The 24,667-nt window shown below is 40.9% G+C and overlaps 1 protein-coding gene across 9 annotated transcripts in view; it reads left to right on the top strand.

The window, feature by feature from the left end:
• Positions 1-24,667, top strand: part of LOC136446545 (poly(rC)-binding protein 3-like) — a 78,519-nt gene that overhangs the window by 29,289 nt on the left and 24,563 nt on the right. For 7 of the 9 annotated variants that reach the window (XM_066444960.1, XM_066444958.1, XM_066444959.1 and 4 more), the window contains exon 2: positions 24,385-24,530. In XM_066444960.1, coding sequence (XP_066301057.1) covers positions 24,444-24,530 — 87 coding nt within the window. In that variant the 5' untranslated portion in view covers positions 24,385-24,443. Of the gene's footprint in view, positions 1-11,170; positions 11,295-23,572; positions 23,870-24,384; positions 24,531-24,667 lie in introns of those variants that run through there. The other 2 variants (XM_066444957.1, XM_066444955.1) reach the window with 2 other exon arrangements.

Genomic DNA, 24,667 nt, shown 5'->3' with positions numbered 1-24,667 from the left:
TTATTAACTGTTGTTGTCCCTGTATCAGCCGCTCGAAATAACTGCGAAATTATGATTTTTGTATACTGATGACTTGAGATTGGATGTCACCACCTTTATTTTCCAGCTGTTTCAAAGTCTATCCGCTATCAGGAAAAATAAGACTGATCTCCTATATTTCATGTATGCTAGGGGACTCCAGTATTCTATTATTGTACTAGGGTTTTGATTGAAAAAAAAGGGGTTAAAGTAAGTTTCCCCTCCCCTTTTAATAGAATAGCTCTTGCTTTACTTTGCGTATTATGAATATGAGTGACATGTTTGTAAGTTGTAAGTTTGACAAAGGATACAGAATACTTACCAGTCCTTAGTTCGTGTGTAAACTTACAGTTACAGTTCCAAGAGCCTGTACGAAATCTGTTTACCTTTGATATTGCTAAATTAAAACTCCTTCAAGTTCAAGTTGTTCAAATCACTTTTGACTACAGTTACTTTTCGAAAGCTTCTGGCTTGACTGTTTAGCCAAAAGTATGTACGTGTACTAAATGACTGTACTTTTGATCCTGCTTCAAACGTAAAAGGCTTTCAAGTTGTTTTAAATCACTTTTGACATCCTGTCTTCATCATATGTCAATGAATAGGTACACAAGATAACAGTTACTATGAGTCACTGAAGAAAGACAGTGGATGCTATCTGAAATGTCTGACCATTTACAAATCTATCTAGTTGCTTGAGTAAGTGTTATCATCCATACCTGTGTCAATGACTTTTGACTGTTCTGTCCATATGAATAGTTTCAAGCTCAGAACGTCATTAAGTACATTTAAGATATCCTGTGGATTTAGCTATTAACATTGTTGGCTGTTGGACAAAAGCCTTGGCCTGTCTGGGTGAGCCCCTGGTCTCCTTGAACATGTCAGAGTGGTTGATACCAGCTGTCAGAGTCTACAGCAGAGAGGCCGCAACACCCCCCTCCCCCACATGTAGGTGTCTGCGGAGTTCAAGTGCCTGTGTTTGCAGAGGACTTGTTGTTACAACACGCTACCGTGTGTAGTACTGTGTACACTGTTTGTTCTGCAGTGTTTGTGCCAACGTCCAGCACTCTTGTTCAAGCCCTCTTGAGGTCATGATGTAGTAGAATGCTTCAGTTTTATGGGTCAAAGTCCTCGTGATTTCTAGTACAAAATTTGATTCAAACAGTAAATCTGAAAATAAATGCAAAATATACTTACTGTATTTTCATTTTTGATAGTGTAGAATTTAGATATTCTTCGTACTTTTATGAAACAAATGCACTGACATTGCAAGGAAGAGCAGATATAACCATATCTTTATGGCACACACTTCATTTTCCTATGACCCAAATGAAAAGAAATCACTTCAGTAGCTGAGGTTGTAAAGTTGACTCATTTGACACCCAGAAGTAGGTCGTAGGAAGGAAACAAGGTTACCCTAATTAGGAGCTTGACTGGAGAGCAACTTGAGTACCAACACAAACCACCTGCCTCTGGTTGCCATGGATACAAGATGAGAGACACCTGTAGCCAACAAGGGTGTGATGAAGGATTGAAGCCAGACTTAGAAGCTCCTGGTCATTTTCTCATAAAAAGTCAAGACTTTCGTAACACAGTGTTTGTAGCTTTCAATGACTGCCTTAGAATGGTTTGAAAATTGCATTTATTTGTGGGTGGACTTGTGGGCAGACAGCCTAACTAGAAGAGTTGTAGATAGATCTTGATGGTATTTAGTGTATGGGTAGGTGTCAGCAAAATAAAGGACAAATTCAACTGTGTGCCCCCTAGTGGTTTTCTCTTATACTGCAGAAGAACTTCCGGTTTTTACACCCCATGTCCTAGTCAGGTCATAGTCATGATTTTTGGGTCGCAGATTAGCTTTGGTCTTGGGAAAAAGTGGTCTAAGTTTAAATCTCCTAGCAGGTGTTTTTGAACTGCAGGTGCTTTTTTGATGGAGACATGCTATGATCATGATTTTTGGATCGCAGATAGCTCTTGGTCTTGCATAGAAGTGGTTTCAGTTTGGGCCCCCTAGCAGCTTTTCTAGAACTGCAGAGGTTTCTTCCCAAGACTTTTTGGGTGTAGATTACTACCACATACAAAACTGTAGCCTTTATCAGCTAGGCTCGACCCCTCTTGTGGGTCTGGTGCCTTGAGAGCCAGACCAATTAATGTAGGACGGACATGTTTAGTCTGCAGACAGTCAGGCCTGCCCTGCCTGCTGGGGAGGGAGAGTGGTGTCAGGGAGGCGATGGGAGATACTGTAGATGCAGAAATGTTCACGGTGGTTTTATGTTCGCGTTTTTTGCGGCGACAGTTTCACTGCGAACTTAAATTAAAGCCACCGCAAACATTTTTGTCCAATGCAGTAGCAATATGTGACTACAGCGCTGCCTTGAACTTAAAACCACCGCAAACACTTAATTTTCGCCTTAGCGCGAAATAAAAACCATGCAAACTTAAATGCATTTACAGTATGTGGAGGGATAAATAGATGTCGGCTGTGCTTAACCCCCTGAATGTCAAGTGAAGATGTGTAAGTGATGGAAGCACTACTGGGTGTAGTCCATAACACTTTTGAGGTTAGATGGCATGTTTGGAAGAGGTTGGATTCAGAGCTGTCTCCAGCTTTGGATTTTTTTGTGGTCGTTGCTTGGGAGGCCATGTCGTTAATTTTCGTAGTTGAATCTGTCATTTTAAGCTCACGCAAATACATTTTCATCAATATCATGTCATAAAGTCCAGACTTTTGGACGGATGGGCAGAAATTTTTGGTTGTCTCAAGAAAATTCACGCAGGGATAGGTCCTGAAGACAGCCCAGGTTTGATTTCTCCCGGGTTTGTCTATTTTGCACATCAAAAGCTGGGGTATTTTGTCATCAGCAGTAGGGTGAAGCATGTTGTGGTAATGGCAAGGCTGTAATGAACACCCACGAATGTGGTCTGATCCTGAACTGAAGCCAACCAATGTAAGGAAGTACAAGCTTGCATTCAAATATTCCCATTTCCAAGGCACATTAGATTTCCCTCGAAACCCTACTAACCTAACAGAATTTTTAGAAGTCAGCTACAAAATGTACATCCACTCCCAGCTTGTTGCTATGAAGTTTTTCTTTTTATACAAATCCTCTACATTTTTCAACCATCTGTTCTCCTAGCAATGTCCAATTCTCTCATTTCTTTGGCATATGCATTTTAGAATGCTTCGAGGCAGTATCTTTTGACTAACAGTTATATGCAATAAGCACATCAGTATCTACAGTACAAATCAAACCCAATAGATTGCTTTATGACAAACTTCATAATAAATATGATGGGTAGAAAAATTCACATTGTATGCCTCAGTTGTCCGTTGCATGTAACTGTAATGTCCACACAAAAGATTTGACGCAATACTATTTTGACAACTTGACAGATAGCATCCACCCCCTGCTCTGTAATAAAGATTTGTGGATTTGTCCATTCTTTCAAGTGACATATCGCACTGCATACACCTATGCAGCAGGAGATGAATGTATACTCGGGAGGACTGGATTCTCCTCTGTTGACAGAGTGAACATGTCAGTTTTGACATTTAAGTCCAATAGATCGTCTCGCAAACAGAATATCATTCTTTGATCTGCTTGCAAAGAGAGTACATCCCCAGTCGTGATCCATCTCCGAGCCAAAACCGCAGAGTATGTGTCAATCATTCTCGATACCTTTCCAAATGAAAGTCGCTCCTTCGATGCATTGTTGCCAGCAGTCCCACCTATTAAAGTGTACAGTGCTGTTATTAAAGCAAAGCGCATGCAGCGATAGTTAGAAAGACCTTCAGGGCTTTGATGCTGCTATGCTGATAAGGTTGTGAAGTCAGGATTTTCCCCTGTCTGTTCTAACCACCAGATCCAATCAACCATAGTAATTGCCTATCTCTTTCCCCATATCCTACCAGCCCTGCGGTAATTTCACCTGATACGTTCCTTGTTGACTGGAATAGGGGATTACCTTTTTTCCAGGATGCTGGTTGCAGTATGTGAGTTATGTGTATTGTTGCATCACAAGTGGCAATATCTGCTGCTCTCCAAGCAGAGGTTAGGTCCCAGATTGTTTTAGATGTCTTTTTCTTGGACTTTCTATTTTGTCAGTTTTTCTAGGCATATATTGGCCTTATAATACTGAAACAGTGACAAAAGTAAGAAAGGTCGACTAGAAAGATGTCCAAGACACGCCAGAGCCTAACCTCTGCTTGGAGAGTAAATATCTACATTTACAAGGAAGTTTTGGCCACCATATTTATACAACAGCTGCATAAGAACACAGATTCTTATTAATCCCCCTTTTTTACATAGCTCGTATGTTTTCATCATGTATATCTTATATGACCATCAACTCACCCATGTGTGAAATTAACAGCTTGCGTGCTCCCTTACAGTATACAGTGTAATTTAATGTAATTCCGATACTTTGTAACGCTCCTGGAAACACAGTTTAGAATGAGGGATACGGTAAATGTTGCAATTTTTGTAGTGCTTTAATGTTCGCAGTTTCCGAGGTTAACCTTTTTACCGCAAACTTGAGACCACCGCGAAAATGCCAATTCTGTCATCTGCCTGCCAAAACACTTGTTTCAACCGCAAACTAAAAACCACAGAAAACTCTTCTGTTTTTTTCTCTACCACAAAATTAAATCAAATATTGCTTTGGTAAAGTTCTTTCCAACAATATACAACAACCTCTCTAGTCTCCAATGAGCCGTTCCAAGAATTGTTGGCACACCCACCAATGAGACTAACCCCAGAGGGCGCTCAGCATACTGTTGTGTTTCCATGGCAACCTATTTTGAGCAGCCCTCCATTTGGTACCTGTCACGACCCACAAGTGGAATTCCGGCAAAAGCCAGAAAACCCCAGGTGGTGGGAAAACACTGGCTGGCAGGTTCAAATCCTCGTCTGGCTTCCGTGGAGTCTGACTTACACATCCAGTCCAAGTACTTATAGGTGAGACAATGAGCGCGAACTTGACTTTGTAGCCCTCAGATCAGATAATCGACTAGTCTTGCTAAGGAAGGCGTAGATAGTATAAGCCTTTTGCGATGCGAACGATGGGATATGTTACATGTGGTTTGAACTGTGGTTTGAGCTTTTCCTAATAGTATATCTAGCTGGCAGGGATGCAAGAAGTGCTCTGTTGGTTGTGTTAGCTGTTGGGGAAAGCCACTACATAGTGTGTGTTGTAAGTATAGTGGTTGTGTCAGTATAAACAGGCTATATATATATTAGTCTCTAACAGACTAACCGCGCCGGCTATAGGGAGAACATTTGCCGGGGGACCTTGGCCATTGGGGGTTTTCATTGGCAGGCACAGTTGACCCTCTCTCCGTAGCCGACTCCCTTCATAAAATTGACTCTATTTGGCCAATTTCTACTATTTTCCCAGTGCCGCGGAGGCTGGTAGAGCCTATATATATATGAATATAGGACCCGACTGTATGGGTGGGGGAGTATGTTGGCTATGTGCTGATTTATATTAGCTGTGGTGTGCATTAAAACATGTCCTGGGGAAATGTAAACTAGGACGACATGGCTACTCTGATGTTGGTGGGTGGGTGGAAAGAATCAGGACAAGGTTAGGGTGTTGTGTTTCCTTTAATCTTGACAAACAACCCTGTAAATTCTTTAAGAAGAAGGGCTTAAGAAGAACATGGTCCGGACAGTTGTCCAGTGGAGAAGGTCAGTATCCTTTTTTGAGGAGCAGATAAACAATAGATCCAAAATTCTTTTTATACATCTGTGCACCTGCCAATGTAAACCCTTGTAGTAGAGTAAAACTAAAAATATGCCAGAGGCCATAGGACTATTAGGAGTACAGTTTACTACCAAGGCATATTAGTCAGTCTATTTGGCCAAATTTTATTTTTCCAGCGACCCATGTAGTCTGGTAGAGGATACCATTGATAGTGTAGGACATGACAAAGTCTGTGTCAACAGCTATAAGAGACCTTCTCTATATTTGAACAGACCTATTTATACAGCTATCATCAGTTATCATCATGGTTGAGCCTAAACATGTGACATTGCGAGACAATGCCATTAACTCAGACAATCTCCCGAAAAGAATGGTATCAGTAGAAGAAAATGTATGCAAATGACGCTACAAGAGTTATCACTTGACAGTTTAGTTCCTTTCCCCCCACTAATTAACCGCTATGATAAACGAGTTAGGTTAGAGGGTCGCCGTATCAGAGACACCAGACCATAGACCTGGGGGGATATCGTAGTGCCATAACCTATTTGCATAATTGTGAAAAAATAGGACAGATGTATATCTCCTTGAAAGGAATGTGCCCTCTCTTGTTGTCTGGGAAAGGACTGACCCATCCAGATGTTGACAGTGACATTCATGAATTTCTGGACTGTGTCCCAATCATCCCACCCATAGTACTGTACATCTATTATTAGCCGGAGAGAGATACCCCTATCTTTAGCGCCGACTACAAAATTGTGTTAGGATTGATAAGAACAGCGTATCTGTCATACTCCATTGTGTGAAGGGATTAATAAAGGTGGCAGAGAAAGCGGAGAGTCCCTGGGAAGAAAAGCTCAGACAGTGCAGTTCTCTAAGGGGTTTACCTAGATGTCTTCTAGGACCAGATTGCTATGCAATAACCCAAGTAGATTGCTATGCAATAAGCGGGGAGGTCAAAAGGTGAGGGTTTAATGTACACATGACGTACATGTAAGAGAGGTGGGAAGTAGTGCCGTTTGTGGGAGGGGGGCGCCCTCTGTAAGAAAGCACAATCGCCCTTGTCATTCATCTGTGGGCAGCTCTGATAGTAACTGTATGTTGAGCTGTGACACTTGTGTTGGTAGAATGTCCGTTGACATGTGAGAGTCATATCCAAGGTCACTTCACGCAGGACAATGATTTTTCCAGCTGTCCCAGTGGGCAGGGGATGACATTCTGACCAATTTTGGCCAAGGTCAGCTTACAGACTACCCATTAATGGCATTATGTTCATGTGTAATACACAGCAAGTGGTGTGAACCCCTGAAGATTATGATTTGCATTTATTCTAACTGAAAAATATTCTGAACACGAGAGCATTGACTGATAAAATGCAGTAACAATGTGGAAAAAGAAGGGATTTGGCTGTTTTGTTTAAAAACTGATCCCGGAAACTTCAAGAAAGCAAACATGATGTATTTACATGTACATGTAGGGTAGAGAGATTATTTTGGACTAAAGTTACCAAAGCAATACTTGTGGAATCAAATTAGTCAAGAAGATGAGATCTTGCTGCCAGCAATCTTTGAAACTGTTAACACAGGACACTGCATCATAACTTGAGGGTGAAATGTGCAAACCTTGTGCATTAAGCCATCCTCCACACCCTGTGACAATGCCTGGAGTGGAAATGCAGCTCTTTCCTAACCCACTTACAGGACAACAAAGTAGGTCTTCTCTAGCCTGGGGGCAATTATCGTCTTCCACTGCTTCCAAAAAAGAAGTCAAACCCAAAAAGCATAGATTGTATTCCGTAGTAGTTTTTAGAATAGCCATGTGTTCTACTAGTCAACATTGTTAACTCTCACTATCTGTACAGTATACCCTTGCTATGTATTGTTTCATGTTGCAATTAGCCTTCGGGCAAGAACTTGCAAATAAAATTTATTATCATTATCCATCCTTCACATGTGTCTCAAAGGCCTCCTCTTATAATATGTCTTGGAGTAGGTGTATTAGATCTTTGTCCAGACAGAAGTGTTGGAGGAAGGAGTAGCCATCAGGGCATCAATAGCTACTTACAATTTGCAGAAAACAGTAAAAGATTGCAGGTAAGAATATACCAACAATTTTGCAGGATGAAAAAAATTCAGGCTTGGATAACAAGTTAGGTATTTTAATTTTTACCAGTTTGCAGAGATCATTCTAGTATAAATGTTGCATAATAACACAATTTGAATGAGATAATGCCTAGAAGCAAATCATAAACTCAAATTCACATCATATAAAGGTACATTTCTGAGTTACAAAGCTATCTGTGATGATAATTTACGTTTAATCAGGCTGAAAAGGTTGTGGGACAGAAACATTATCCTGTGTAGTTGTAGAAATGTCTCTTTGAGATCTCAGTAGTTTAAAAAAAAAAGGGCCGACTGCAAAGATGAATGGTACTACAAATCTTGTTTGATGTTGTCTGAGGCTGTTATCTCTAAGATGTACATGATAGATGGTACTTCCCCTGAAGGAAAATTGGCCATTTTCCTAAGCTCTTGCCCTACTTTTGCTATGTACTTTTTATCTTTCACTCACTTCCAACAACCTAATAGCTTGGGTATATCAACTGAATGTAGTTTAACCAATGACAAGACATACAGATTCATGTATCAAAGGATACTTGAAGTTACTTTGGATTCATCTTTATTCCATCAGAGGATACAATTTTGTACGGTTTCTCACATCTGAGATTTCCTCTGTATTTGTTGAATGTTACTGATATATCACAGTGATTAAATGGTATATCCAAGGATAGGATATTACTACACAAAATGTATATGATGTCCTTGGTATATCTAGTAATTTGTCTGAAAACAAGAATTGGTTCAGATCCTGGCAAAAGTATGTATTCGCTGTTGGTATACAGTATGTTTATTGAGAGACAATACACACATGGAATACACACCTGTCTATTTCTAGACTAGTAGTTAAAATTTCACCTGGGGCATGCTGTTTTCAAGGTACATTGATGAATGTTAGACATTCAGACAATACAATCTCTACTGTACAACTGGATAAGATATTACTTCCGGACACTTGGAGATACCTCCATCACTCTTCCTCAGCATCAGTAGATATAAATGGAAAAAAAAGTTACACATATTTTTTTCCTTGCAGTGTTGACTTGATTCTCTCAGTTCAGAAATCATTTTTGATTTCGGATCTATTTTGGAAAGGAGGTCCATTGGCTTTTGTGTCCTTGATAATAGCTACATTTTTTCTAAATGGTCACCTAAGAAGATGCACAAAAAACAAAACAATTATCACCTACTTGTGCCAACACTTTGACAAAGAATGAAGACAATTCCAAATAGATCATCATGACAATGGGAATTCCAAGGTGATCACAACCTCATTGTCTTCTTCAGGATTGTCTCCAAGAAGATTGAATGGAGTTGACACCATGTGTGGCTAGGTCAAACCATCTGTATATCACTCTGTACCTCTCCTTAACATGTAATATTGTATAAGAAAATGTACTGTATGATTTATATGTACAGTCTGTATGTATTTATGTATTTACTGGATAAAGTTTAAGAAAAATGTGTGGCTAGGTCATGGGTTTTGATCTTAGCTATACAATATGGCAATGAGCTGAATGGGGTGGTGCTAGAAATTGTAGAATGACATCTATGAACAAGGATGTAGATGTCAGTAGCAAGGTTCTGTCCAGTTTGTACTATAATATCGTAGACCAAAAAATAAAAATCGAAGCTAGGTAGGGCAACATTAGTGCAGAAAAATTGATGCAACAAAGCCGCTAGTTTGTTTACATCCATCTTGGTCTTGGTATCGGGTACTGGGCAATACCCCTTTGTTGGAGTAAAGCACCCAAAGGCTACCAACCTCAACTAGCATTGCTTGAACCCAAAAATGAGGGGACCTTGGTGTAGGCTGTTTTTTTGTATTGCTTGTCAATGCAGGAAATGTGAAATAGTAAAGCAAAGTCAACAAAGTTAAGACATTCAGGTTGTACCATGTAAACATACGCAAGATTACAGTAACTCAAGCAACTGGATAGATTTGTTACAAGTCTATCCAGTTGCTTGAGAAACTGTTATTTTGCCAATTATAATTTGCAAAGGTCTTAAAATATACCTGTAAAATGTTGAATGAAATGAGGATTTCGCTGTCAAGAATATTTTCAATTTTGGCACCAAAATCCTACACTGAGTAGCCTGGATGCCAGACCCCCAATCTTTGAAATATACCACACGATGGATATTTTAGAGTTTGGGGGTTTGGCTATACACTGAGAACCTTTAAAAGATAGCCCCTCCCCTGAAGTATGCAGATATTTAAGGTTAAAGGGAGTTTAAGGGCTACAACCATGACATGAGTCAAGTGGAGCAGCCAGGTGAACACACCGCCCAAACATGCGGACAAAAGAAGTGTTTCTGATGGTGGTGTGTGGCCCTACAGTGAGAGTGTTTTGCAAAGAGCCCATTAAAATAATGCAACAGCTGGCCTAGTGCACTAGTGTCAAAAGATACAGGCGAGGCTGGTAGTAAGGCACTTGTTGTATTGGCAACATGTGGGACAAACTTGGATGTTGTAATGTTACAAAAACTTGTTTTTGTTGTCTGTTTGTCAAACGTCTTTCTTGTATATAGAGAGACTAATAGAGAGAGAGACTCCGAGTTTCTGTCGACAGATATGCCAGACATATATGTTATATACCTGTACAAGTATGGGCCCGTAATATAAGTTATATGTCTATGTGCAGAAGGAAAACTTCTCTATATTGGTGCCTTTTCTTCTTCTTTTTTCTTCAAGATAGATTTTGTCCATGCAATACTGATGTTTTTTTCCATGGTATATTTCTTTCCATAAAACTCTAACAATATACGTATGACTGACTAGTTGATATCTATAAACAGATAATTGATAAATAGTTTAAACAAGTTGGTAAATCACTTGATAAACACTTATGTTTACTTACAGCTTTCTGAATGGTACTGTAGCTTATCACCCGTTATCTATGTGCAGAAATTAAGGCTCCTTATGTCAACAAATCCATACTTAAAGGATTGCACAATGCTCAAGTAGAGTATTCTAATGAACCACCTGTAAAGCTCCGGAGGAAATTCTATCTTCACTATTGTCTTCGGAAAGCTTTTCCTTACACCCATCCACAAATCTCAGAAATCCGTGTTAATCTTAGCCTTTTGAAAATGTCCACAGTTACCGTGGTGATGTACTTGTAATGTTACACGACTGATTTAATTTCAGAGTGCCAACAGTGTAAAATTGGAACTGGAACTCCCCCATTTACCACTGCTCTGCTGGCTGCTGGATGGTTGTTAAGCAGGCCTCCCCGTTAATGCCAGGGTAGCGAAGAATCCGGGTCTTGTAATTGTTCCAGTCCGTCGACAAGCACTTGGTGACGTGCCGCGAATGCTAAAAGTACACGGTGTGTGCTGTTTTTGACAAATTGTTTATGCCGATGGTTAAATTGCTGTTATTTGTGGTGAACTGAAGAGCTTCTTTGCTTTCCGCAAACCTGTATCGACTAGACGTTTTTACCGGACAAGCTTTGGGCAAGTATTGTTCCTTTGTGGTTGTACAGATTGCTGTAGTGTTATTGGTTCGGAATGTCCTGGAGAAATGTATATAGAGTTTTATAGGGAAGCTTCCGTGAATATTCTATGCTAGCATAGACACTGCCTGACATAAACTTAGCCTACATTGCAGACCCCGTCAGATGTTTATTTTATTATTTTTTTAAACAACTACGCACAATTTTCTGATGGCTACCAGGTTCTGATGACTTGCAGAGGCGTGATGTCTGTCTGTTATCTAGAATATGGCCTATTTCAGCGGCAACATGGCAGTGTTTTTAGTATTGCCATTCCTAGTTGATATCTAACATACATTTATATTCATTATAGCCAAGAAGCCAAAATTCTGGAAGAAATGTCTATTTTTGTAATTGTTTGGCAGTTAATTAAAGAAATTAGTCCATGTAGCATGTGACATATTGTTAGATCAGCTTTAGAATAACAGGTTTCGCAGTTTCCTGAATCCTCAAGCCTTCAGTCGTGAGTGTCTGTGTTACATTGCCTGATTGTGTGGTGGTAGATGGCACCATTTACATGTAGTTATTAATAGACTGTTGTTGCCACCTGTCTGAGAGTGCCTTCAAGCATCCTTGATGAAGGTTTGGTACAGGACTGGCTCTAGAAGTGCTCAGAGGCTGTTGCGTACATGTGCTACATTTTAAGTGTTTTTGCTGCAATGTTCCTCACAAGCTGTCGAATCTTAACCCTGTTCACATAGTTACTAGTAGAGATTTGTAGTATGGACGTGTCCATGACGAAAATGTAGGGATGTTGCCAATGGTCTCTTGCTCCAAGGTCTACAAGGTTCTGAAAAATGTTCTGGTCATGGAGAAAAGAGTACGCATTACGCATCTTTAATGTTTAGAGCTAGCAACCAATAAATTACCGTAATTTTCTTTTACGGTCAGTGTTCATATATTTCACTCTTCCAACCTCTAACCCGAGTTATAGGGTTTACCCTTGGATTGTACAGAAGCATGCTCATACTCAGTCATAGGGGTCTAGTATTCCAATATGTGGGAGGGGACTTGAACCCCAGACCCCTTGATTCAGAAACAGAACTGCTTACTATTGCAAAACAGCATAGAAACCATACTGTTTTCCATTACATCCAGCTGGAATTGAATTTCAAAGTGCTGACACCCTCTGGGTTCTTGGTTACAAGCTCACGCTATAATGTTTCAAACAGAAACTGTTTTTGATGTTTCTTGCCAAATTAGAATATGGTTGGGAGCCTGCTCTGTTGTTGCCAGGACAACGTTAGACTTCTGAAAGATGCATGGAAAACATCATGATCTCATGGTCACAGGGAGAAATGTTTTCATTGTATTAGCTTCGACTAAATGAGAATGAGAAGAAATAATTCTCTAGCTGCGTTTGATGTTGTCATGGTTGATCAAATTTTTATTGATGCCGGAAGCCTCACCCTTGTTTCAAGCTGACAGACAAAAATAAGGTTTACTGGTGCTGAAGGTACCAAAGACCAAAACGACAGTGCTACACAGCTTCCCCAACTCAATTCTTACCGGTCCGAGGCATGATTCCAAACGCTCCGAGGGATGATTCCAACCGGTCCGAGGCATTTCCAACCGGTCCGAGATACATTTCCTTACGTGCCGCGGTAGAATTCTAACCGCTCTACGATACATTTCCTTACGTGCTGCGGTAGAATTCCAACCACTCCGCGCCCGTGAGAATTTCCTGCCCTACGCGCTGCCCTGCGTTCCTCGGCAGAATTTTCTACCCTACGCGCTGCCCTGCGTTCCTCGAGAGCGGCACAGTCCCCTGTCCCCCACGCTAATACAGTGGACGGTCCCAGATGGGTCAAGGGTCACGCGTGTCGAATGTGAACTGCGAAAATATAAACTTTCGTCGCCGTGTGTCATAGGCATATTTGCTGTTGTTGCAACAACCGTGACAGCAATAAAACCGGCTTGGCTCTGTTTAAATTATGATATTAAAGTTCAAGAGACCTCAAACCTGACACTGTCAGTGCTACAGACTATAGTATATATATCATATGAGTTGGCGGTGTACTTGACGGGATCGGTACGCATCCTTCTCTTCCTCAGCTAGCTCTCCTTTTATATAACGTTATACTATAGCTTGCATTTTGTTTCTGTGTTATTTCAGATTCTTAACCTGAAATAAACGGACCTGTCTCGCAGGACAATCCTACGGTGGCAAAAGTTCAAGTTGGCCACGGTTTTTTTTAGTCCTTTCAGCATATCGCATGGTCGAGTTATTTGATGAAAGTTCATACATGGACAACACAGACTAATAAGTAACAGATAGCATTTCTATAACATTCGATTTCTTTCATGGCTGGGGCTATAACAGGATTTTTCCGTGACTGAACAAGAATATCTTTTGTATTATCGACCGTATGTTTCTGTCAATGAATTTTATGGCCAATATCTAATGTGCATATTACACAACATTGTTTTGTGGTGAACGTGTGTGTGTGCTGGTAGCAATGTTGAGTCCACGACAGGCAGATTTCTAGAGGGGTCAACGCCCACTATATCATCCTTTCAGTCGATCTACTGACACGGGAGGGGCAAAAAGGAATATCTAACGCCAATTGTCCGTCGATTGTAGTTGATATTGTAGTTGATATTGACAATCAGGGCTTCCTTTTAGTTTGTACGCACGTATTTTTAGAGACGGTGATAGTCAGAACGAAGCACTGAAAAACACGACCTGACTGGCTGTTCACATTCACAACACGAGTGACCCTTGACCCACCTGGGATCGTCCACTGTATTAGCGTGGGGGACAGGGGACTGTGCCGCTGTCGAGGAACGCAGGGCAGCGCGTAGGGCAGAAAATTCTGCCGAGGAACGCAGGGCAGCGCGTAGGGCAGGAAATTCTCACGGGCGCGGAGTGGTTGGAATTCTACCGCAGCACGTAAGGAAATGTATCGCAGAGCGGTTAGAATTCTACCGCGGCACGTAAGGAAATGTATCTCGGACCGGTTGGAAATGCCTCGGACCGGTTGGAATCATGCCTCGGAGCGTTTGGAATCATGCCTCGGACCGGTAAGAATTGAGTTGGGGAAGCTGTGTAGCACTGTCGTTTTGGTCTTTGGTATGAAGGACTGTTCTATTTTGACAAAGGGGAGCAGTTTGTTTTCATAGTTCCAATAGACAGTTCGAAGAGCAGACATTTCTTGTTTTGGTGGTCTGGGGATTGAGTGGTCAGCTTAAGACTCTCATCCAGTAGCCAAGAGTGACCAAACCATATGGGCAGTACGATTGTGTATTATAAATCCCTTGATGTTTCATTCCTTGTTATGGTGGTCAGCAGATTGAGTGGTCAGCAGACTGATACAATTGTTGTGCAGTTAAGTTCTTCTTTTATTGTGTTCTCGGTATGTACAGAGATCCTACAAACATATTTAAGACTGAAGACTCCCATCCAGTAGCCAAGAGTGACCAAACCATATGGGCAGTGCTTCCTATTGTGTATTATAAATCCCTTGATATTTCATTCCTTGTTATGGTGGTCAGCGGGTTGAGTGGTCAGCTAAAGACTCTCATCCAGTAGCCAAGAGTGACCAAACCATATGGGCAGCACTTCCCATTGTGTATTATAAATCCCTTGATATTTCATTCCTTGTTATGGTGGTCAGCGGGTTGAGTGGTCAGCTAAAGTGTTAATGTGTTAGAATACAAGTGCATAAAGAACAAGGTAAATTACCTGTGTCGTAAAGCCAAAAAAGAGCATGCGTCTCAGTCAGTTATACAAGGGTCTGAAGAGGGACAGTCTGGTATGTGGAAAGCCATCCGTAACTTGCTCCCAAGTAAAACACCGAATACCATCAACTGTATTCAGCACGAAGATCAGAACATTACTGACAAGTTGGGAATAGCGGAATACTTGAATAAGTTTTTCCACAAAGTGATAGATGACTTGTATAAGTCAATCTCAAACACTGTTCCCCACTTTAGCCCTTTTCAGTTTGTCAACAACGCTGACAGTATTTTCTCTTTTACTCCCGTCACTGAGGAGTCTGTCATAAGTCTACTGTCCAGCCTCAAAGCTGATAAAGCAACTGGGCTAGATACCATCGACAATAGGCTCTTGAAAGTTGGTGCACGTATCCTCGGTCCTCCTCTCACTAAACTGTTCAACTTTTCACTGAGTACCGGAAAGTTTCCACAAAAGTGGAAACAATCCAAAATCACGCCGATACACAAAAAGGGGGACAAAACAAATCCGAATAACTACCGTCCTGTGTCCCTTCTGTCGGGGGTATCAAAGATCCTTGAGAGAGTAGTTCACAACCAACTGTACACATACTTGAGCCATCACGGACTGCTAACATCCTGTCAGTCTGGCTTTAGAAAACTACACTCATGTGAGACAGCGTTACACTCTGTGGTGGAAGACTGGACTCAATCCATAGAAAAGAAAGAGCTAACTGGTGTAGTTTTCTGTGATCTGTCAAGAGCGTTTGACACGCTAGATCACGACATACTACTGCTAAAACTGAAATGCTATGGCGTGGAAGACTCAGCTTGTGGCTGGTTTAAGTCTTACTTGACTGGTAGGCAGCAATGCACGGGTGTAAGCTCAGCTTTATCCTCCTCAACTTGTGTCACCTGTGGTGTACCGCAGGGATCCATTTTGGGTCCACTACTGTTTATCGTTTATATAAACGATCTACCAAATTGCATCCAGTCGTGCAAAGTTTCCATGTACGCCGATGATACTATTTTATATATTGCGGCGCGAAGCTTTCACACACTGGAGAAAACACTCCAAAGTGATTCAACCCGGCTTTCCCATTGGTTTGCTGCTAACAAACTTTCTTTGAACCCTACAAAGTGCAAAACAATGCTCATAGGTACACATGGAATGAATGTGGCCAATATAAAGCTTAATATTACACTAGACGGGGCCAGACTGGAACAAGTAAATGCTTTCAAATACCTGGGGGTTACCATTGACAACGTACTTAAGTGGAGCTATCACTTCGAACACATTTTCAAGAAACTCGCTCAGGTAATTGGCATCATCAAGTACGTTAAGCCATATGTCAGCAGTCAGGCTCTTCGGTTAATGTATACAACGTTATTCATACCCCACATAAACTATTGTAGCACGGTCTGGGACCAGGGAGGGAAGGGATACCTTGATAAGCTTGAAAAGCTGCAGAAAAGAGCAGGTCGGGTAATTCTTGGCTGTGACCGGTACACTCCCACATCAACCCTTCTCAACACACTAGGATGGCTCCCAGTAGCTGAAATTCATAAGAAAAGTAAAGCTACACTTGTCTACAAGGCCCTTAACGGTCTGACTCCTTCCTACATCACTGCAATGTTCACCCAATTATCCCATGTACACACCCATAACACCCGCCTAAGGGCACAAGGCGGCCTTCAGTTGCCAATGACACATTTGGAATACAGAAGACGAGCCTTCTCGTCCTCGGGGGCTGCACTTTGGAATACACTACCACAACATCTTAAATCAGCCAGATCACTTCCACTTTTCAAACAGCTATATGATGTCCACTGCCTCCCTGCTAAACATTGACATATGTATACAAACTCCTTTCTAGTCGACTTTTCTTTTCTCTATGTTATGTTTGACGTTTGTAGTGACCCATAATTTTTGACATGAGTTTTCTTATGATTTACCATTGATATGCAAATTCACTTCTTGTTTATTTATATTTGAGTTTGGGTCATTGTTTTGATTCTTCATCATTATGTTTTGGCTAAATATTTCTAATCTATTACGTTATCGTTATTTCACTTATTATCTAACTCAGGGTTTCTGTTTGTTGAATTAGTTATATTTTTAAGTTAATTCCTGTATTATTTGTTATTATTTGAACTTTTATTGTTGCTATGTATTATTATGTAAGGGGTTGAACCCCCCAGGATTCGTTGAAAAACGCCGCCAGGCGATACTGTATTCCTGGATAAATAAATAAACAAACAAACAAAACAAAGACTCTCATCCAGTAGCCAAGAGTGACCAGACCATATGGGCAGTACTTAGTATTTCTCATTGTGTATTATAAATCCCTTGATATTTTATTCCTTGTTATGGTGGTCAGCAGATTGAGTGGTCAGGCAGCTGTGATGGATGGGTCAGTGCAGGCGACAGGTGGACAGACAAGGGAGGGACTACTGACCACCTAATTTTAGACCTGCTCTGTCTGGTTGGTCAAACAAATGTAGGTCACTTGGAGATTGGAACTCTTTTCTATCATGAGAACATTTTAAAAGAATTGTCTTCAATAGTTTTGCTTCAGTAGTATTTGTCAATGTCTTGAACTGGTATTTGATTCACAAGGGGATTGACAAACGGAGAAAAATAAGCAAAATGTGTTTTTGACCCTCCCCCCTTGAGAGTAAATAGTTTGCCCCAGCCATGCAGTGACCTAATATTTGTCTGCGGCTGGGTTGACCATGTGCTGATAGCTACATGTATGGCAGATACCCTGATAAAAAGGTCCCAGGTAATCTTTCATCTTTTACACATTAACACCCTGGTACTATGTGTACATGTAGAGGAGACAGTGTTCCTAACCTGTTTACTGTTATCTGGTGGTCTGGCAGAGGCTGTGCTTCTCTGTGGAGTGAGTGATGGAAGTGTCAGGAAACCTGTCAGCATATCGTAGGCACCTGATGTAGAAAGATGGTGGCCTCACCGAGAGGGTTTTGAAAATTGCTCGGACAATATTACGGTACCACCCAAAAATGCTTCATGATAGCAGTTTTAGCAACCACCAGGGAAATATTAGATCATGCTCTTGTCTTTGAGTACGGTAGAATTGATAGTGCACATTTTGATTTGCATGCTTGGTGTGTTATTTTTGTGTAAGATAACCAGTTATGTCACTAATGGTCATTTTTTTATTTTGTAATTTTGCACAGGGAAGTGCTAGACTAGTAACTTCTTGGTTTAGGTAAGCTGTATAAAGGTATTGAACCAAAGGTCATCCTTGTTTACCAAAGTCAACCTTCCATATTCCTTAAAACAGGAAAGAGAGCATCATTTTGTTATATCAACAAGGCTGTCGTGGTTTATATATATTGCTTATAAACCATATCTTGAGCAAGACATTTCCCATATTTGGTATGTAGCACGTACGAACATGGCTGGAGAGAAATCATAACATTCCTGGAACCGGAATGGTCTGGTATTTAGGGTGTTAAACTGGGTATATAGGCCAGCGGATTTTATGATAACCGCTCATCAATTGCCTTGTCAGATAGTAAAGGGAGGATGCTGTCTGTCAACAAATGAAAGCGAGAGATTTGTTTATTCAATTCTAATTGTTCTGTTTATTTTCAAAAGTGGGAATTTACTGATCCTATCTTCATTATTGTTTCAAAAGGCTTACTGGTAGCTCTGAGTTTATTCTAACATTCGTAACTTGATAACAGATTGTTTCTATAATAAAGGGATGTTACATATGCAGTAAACTCTAATGATGCATTGAGAAATTTTATGTACTGTATTTCCAATAGACATGGATGGCTTGTCATTAATTAGTGTCTACAGGAAGATAAATTCTTATAGGTCTGAAGGGAATTGTGATGGAACATAGTTAAAATTGTAAAGATTCTATTTTCATGTCACAATTTTACTGTTAGCTTTTCTTTCATTACTTCACCCTGATATTAGTATTTATATGTCATATGGGGACTCGACAGTATTTATGTGTGCTATTTGCTCACAGTATTTCACCATCAAAAGGCGCTTCTTACTTTAGAAGCAGACCCGCGATATTGGATAGTCAAATCATCATCATCATCATCCACTGTGTTTTGCTGCTGCAGTGGTCTGAACACCCTGCAGCTGCATTCAGTCTTTCTTCAAGTCTCTCCACTTTGTTCTGTTCAACATGAGCTGCCTTTAGTTAGCTCCCATAGTTTTCCTTCTGACCGCAAAGGGCCTAGTCCTCTGTCTTTGGACAGTCAAATACAGAGACGTAAACGCTTTCAGGAGGGTCTGCATGGGGGAGTCACGACAATGCTTTATGCTGAATGAAGGCGACTACGCAAAATTTGGTTACGAATTATGTGAGAAAGATGTCTTTCCCTACAAATTACGAGAAATAAAAGTAGGCTGCCTATGCCTTACGGAAAAGAGCATGCAGACCCTCTTTTAGACAAGGGAATGGATGATCTATGCAAAAATTCAGTATGCAAGTTGGCACAAGGGATAGCTTACCATGGTCAGTTGCTTGATTGGTGAATCAACAACCTTGACAACAACCTTGACAACAGGCGAGCAACTCAGTTGCAGGTCCTTTACATTCAAGTCCATGTGCAAGCCATCCATCCTTTTACAGGTTCAGTGACCACATAAAACATGGAGAGTTACGGGGACAGACAAGTAAAGAATTGGAAGACCTCTCAGCTTCTCCTGGCGCCAGGGGCTATTAGAAAAGGTCGTCTGTTCCATCTACGGAATAAGAGTCCTCATAACATGCAAGGTTACAGCTGGAATATGAATAGGGCAATTCTGCACCTCGTAATAGTAAAGTGTGTAAGAGATTCGGAAAATCAACTCTCTGGCCATGAGTAGTGCATTAAAGTGCGCACAATAGCACTGATGCACATTTACAGATCTAAGGGCTCTTACATCTAGTTTCAAGGCCTAGGGGGCAATACTGATAGTTTTTTTTCTCAATAGAATGGAGAGGGTATCAAAAGAATACGGTAATAAAAATGGGAAAAGGTTTAACAATGTTTTTTTACCACCTGTGCAATACATAAATGATTTATGGCTGGTATCTGAATATTTGTTTGAAATTGATTTTAGAGTTGCAAAATTTCGGTATTTCATGTATCAAGGGCTCTTTTTCTGTAGTTATTTGAAGGGATGTCTGGAAAGGTACAATATAAGATACCTACAGATGTGATTTGATGGAAAGAGACAGGGTTCTCTCATGGGCTTTGTGAAAAGTTGGAAATGTCAAATGCACCTGTTGCCCATGGTATGACTATACACTACATTTACCATGTTGTATCCTTAGAATGTCTCCAGGCATTGAGTTTGGCTAAGAGATACTGGAACAGAAACTGCAGGAAAATCACTTCCACGTTCTCTCCGTCTGCGGAGCTTGACCTTCCAGACTCTAGACACTGTTTAATGGAATAGTTGCAGCAGACTCCAGACTGTGGTGATGGATGGAGAATGTGTTCTGTATTATGGTCAGTGGAAGGTTAGAGAGCCCACTGGGAAGACCACAACATGTGCCCAACATGCCAGCTGTCAAGAGGAGTGCTGCTACTGGGTAGACCAGAGCTGCGAGAGTCTCCATGCCTCTATTTGTGAGGCGTTTCGCCACGTTTCATGTCAACTTTAAGCATTGTCTGTAAATTATTGGTAAAGTGTAGTTGGTCCCTTTAATTCTACGTAGCATGTTGTTGTCCGGAATTCATCGATATTGACAAATTATTCGTATTGCAAAGTTGAACACCCAATTGCCAAAAAGTGACAACGGAGCGTCTGGTTATATCAACATGCACAGAATAGTTTTGCTAGGCACCCCATGTACACAATAGAACAATCAAACGAAATGATGCCAAAACCTTTTGCAATGACAAGTCATTTTACCATTCATGATATTCCTCCTGAATTTATTGTAAGCGTTGCCTGCCCTCCTAGATATGCTGTTAAGCATTTCCAGGATCCCCCATGTAGACCCTCATGTGAGTCTGGAGGGGGGCATAGCTCCTGGGAGGAAGATCTGTGTCACCTAAATACTCCACATTCTGGCTGCTCTAGTTCTGTGGGCTGATGGGGCTATGTACCGAAGCATAGAGAAGAAAAACTCTTTATTCTTGGAATGGATCATTTGAGTGGAATACATTTCTAACTACCATTTAAGGTGTTGCTATTGCAAGGCCTAGCTCTGTTCCTCAAGTAATTTGTTTAATACTTCAAACAACATTAGTATAAACCTGTTTATTTTGCTTGTGCCTTTATGCAATCATGGATAACTGAAATATCTTGATCAAGAATAACTCGAACAGGCCTGTAGATCGCTTTTCATCTAGGTCATGAAGGAAAGTCCTATCTTTCAATCAAACTTGGTTTAACGACCACTTACTCAAGACGACTGTCCTGATTTTCCCCCATAGACACAGGCATTAGGCCACACCAATTTAATTTCTTGGTTAACAGATTTTTTTTTATAGACCTAGCACGAGGACATCATTAAAACAGAAGGCTAGGGTGAAAACTTGCACCTGACCCTGTTCACTCCCCGAAACTGTGTGCACCAAAGTATAAACTTTCCTCTGAGATTCTGTTTTCATGTTGATTTTCCAATCAAGTATTTTCTTTCAATTCTCTTAACCAACAAATTGAAATGGTGTGGCCGTAGGCACAGGTATTACGTTATGTGAAAAAGAAATTTTTCGTTTTTCTGGAGTAGTCTTGTTTCTTCTCCTACCAGCTGGCACTTAGGTAAACAGCTGGTGTCAGTCACATCTGGTAGAGAAGAACAGAGAAAAGAGCATTACAGAAGAGGAACGAACAATTCATACTAACATCTGTCACCAGATCAGTTGTCATGTGCGACCATTGGAAAATACCTCTACATGTAGGTGCCATGGATATCTACGGCAGTAAAACGTATGATAATCAGTAAGATTAGCTTGTTTCATACAACAATTCATACTGACATCTGTTACCTGATAAGTTGTGATGTGCCACCATTGGAAAATACCTCTAGGTGCCACGGATATCTACGGCAGTAAAAAGTATGATAATCAGTAAGATTAGCTCGTTTGGAAAAAATAGGAGCTATGAATACCTGAATACCCTTCCTCCATCTGGTATATTGTAATCAAATACATGTACTGAGATATGGGACATAGCATGTAATATTTGAAAATCTTTGCAAATGCTACTCCGTTATCTTCTAGATTTTACGATGCAGAATCATACCTAGTCAGGAAAATTTATTGCCCAAAAGTCTGAAAATAAATGATCAGATATTGAAAATGCAAGATTAAATGTGATATTTCTAAATCTGTGCAAATGCTACTCCTTAACCATTTAGATTTTACACTGCAGAGTCATATTTTAATCAAGAAAAAGATATTGCCCAAAAGTCGTAAACAATAATATCTGTAACATGTCACTCAGCATGGCAGTAATTGCAGGAAATGTTTTAATTTGTTGCGTATCAAGTCTACATGATCCAGCTGTTCATATCCCACATTTACCTCACGCGCACAGGTGGCATCCAACGTGTTTATGACGACCTTGACTAATTCATACCCGTGTAAGACTGTACAATATTGTGTATAATTAAAACAGGAAATACTCGAGTTGTCGGAAGGGCGTGTCATATCCAAGGATAACCGGATTACGGTGTGTTTGATATCGGTTAGAATGAGCGTGTATATTCCGCTGCATTCCGCATACATGTACTTGTAACAGGTGGGCAGGGTAGGGACTGGCACCCCTCGGGGACATCAACTCATAGATCGTTTGTACGCCCTTACAAATTAACTCATTTTCGCTAAGTGCCTTTTTGTGTGCGCTTGTCTTAGCATATTTCATGTATAAAATTAAAGCGATAGAAATTGAATCAATCTCCGTATGGCGGGGGCCTTGCTTTCGCTGCGACCTCAATTTGTTCCTGGGTGATGGGATGCCATATATCAATATCTCGGCAGTGCAAATTGGCCCTATTTCATTAACGATTCCATTCCTCTGTTCCAGTAAGGCCGCTAATGCACATTTATTTAATTTCCTCACTTCACCCCTGAGGTGGGGTCCCTCCTCTCATGGGATTAGGTAGCGAGTCGTTCAATTTTAGAAGGACGGCGCCGTATTTGCAAAAATTAATAGGTCGGAGCGCTATGGCAGCGGGCGACTCGCTGAGGGACTGAGACAGGTTCGTCGGGCTCACTTGAACTACACAGACCCATCCCTGCATGTGTCGACTGTATCATTCAAAACATTACTGCAGGATTCTCTGGAATTTAGGGCGTTCCCTGTATATGTTCCCGTGTGTATATATAGTCTATACTGCTGCGAATACCAAGAAACAAAGTCGTTGCTTGGTTAGATACATTGTATAGTATATAGTGACACAGAGAAGACAATACTTTGCTGTATCATTTTTGCTCTCGGAATTTTAGAAAAAAGGTAGTAGTGTCATAGTCAACTTCTCTTACATGTGTCCGGTAAAAGTAGTGTCACATTTCTGACCACAGATTCTGGCTGTGCCTGGGTCAGGGTGAGGGTGTCATGTCGTCACTTGAACCACCATGAATTTGGTGCATCTGTCCTAGAATTTCCCAAAGCAGGTTATTTTTGACCAGCTTGTGTGAGTGTTTGTCACAGCCCCACCTTCAGTTGACATGTCGTAGCCTGCTGGCCGTGGGTCTCTGTTTGTTGTACATAGAGGGCTAACTCAAGACTGTTTGGGACCTGTGTATGACAGCTACCACCCTGGGTCTACATGACAAATCTGTCCTTCAACAGGTGCTATATTTGGTGCAGATTGTCGTTGTGAATGCAGCACAACTTTTCTCATTAAGGAAGGACCCACCCAGGAGGTAACCTTCATCCCCTGTGCACTTCATTCACAGATGCTGGCCAATTGACTCTGCTCTTCTTGCCCCTTGGTGGTAAGCTTGGCGATGGCATTGACTTTGCCGAGAGCGTGTGTACATGTCTTCTCGATGAATAGATTTACGATGGAGACAGTTGGATCGCGTTTGTTTTTGTCGGTTTTGACAAAGGCTATTTTTGGTTGCGATGGTGCCGTGGTAGTACAGTCTTTGATGTTTGTGACACTGCTCTTCTGTTTTTGACATGTGTCCTCTGTTCTTTCATGCATTGGTGGTTATTACTGGGACTTTCTCGTGTATTTGTTTTACTGTAGATACGTGTAAAAATCATATTTCAGTATTAGTAAGATTTTATAACATTTTGAGTGTTTTTTCTTAGTTTAAATGTACATGTTGTGTACAGTACTGTACTTTGATTATCCAGAATGAATACTTCGATAATGTCCGCGTTGTGATTTCGAAAATTAATGTTATGTTTTCCCCTCCATGTTTCCCTGCAGGGTTCCTTGATCTCCTACTTTCATCCCTCTTCGTTTGACCTTTGACCTTCTTTGGTAAAATGGACATCTCCATGACTACGGAAAATAAGGTGCCGGGCGAAGCCCCCTCAGTCACCCTTACCATACGTCTCATCATGCAGGGAAAGGTAACCCCTTTTGATATGATACTTTTATTCTTTAAAACTGTTTTTAAAAATGATGTTATATGTGATTTATCATGGTGTCAGTTAGTCCTCTCTCTCAGTGAGTTGAGCCTGTCTCAGTCATGATGTTTGTGATTTAG

The sequence above is a fragment of the Branchiostoma lanceolatum genome, chromosome 12 (assembly GCF_035083965.1).
Source record: "Branchiostoma lanceolatum isolate klBraLanc5 chromosome 12, klBraLanc5.hap2, whole genome shotgun sequence".
NCBI lineage: Eukaryota > Metazoa > Chordata > Leptocardii > Amphioxiformes > Branchiostomatidae > Branchiostoma > Branchiostoma lanceolatum.
The sequence above is the reverse complement of the archived record's forward strand: the minus strand, read 5'-3'. Positions and strand labels throughout refer to the sequence as shown.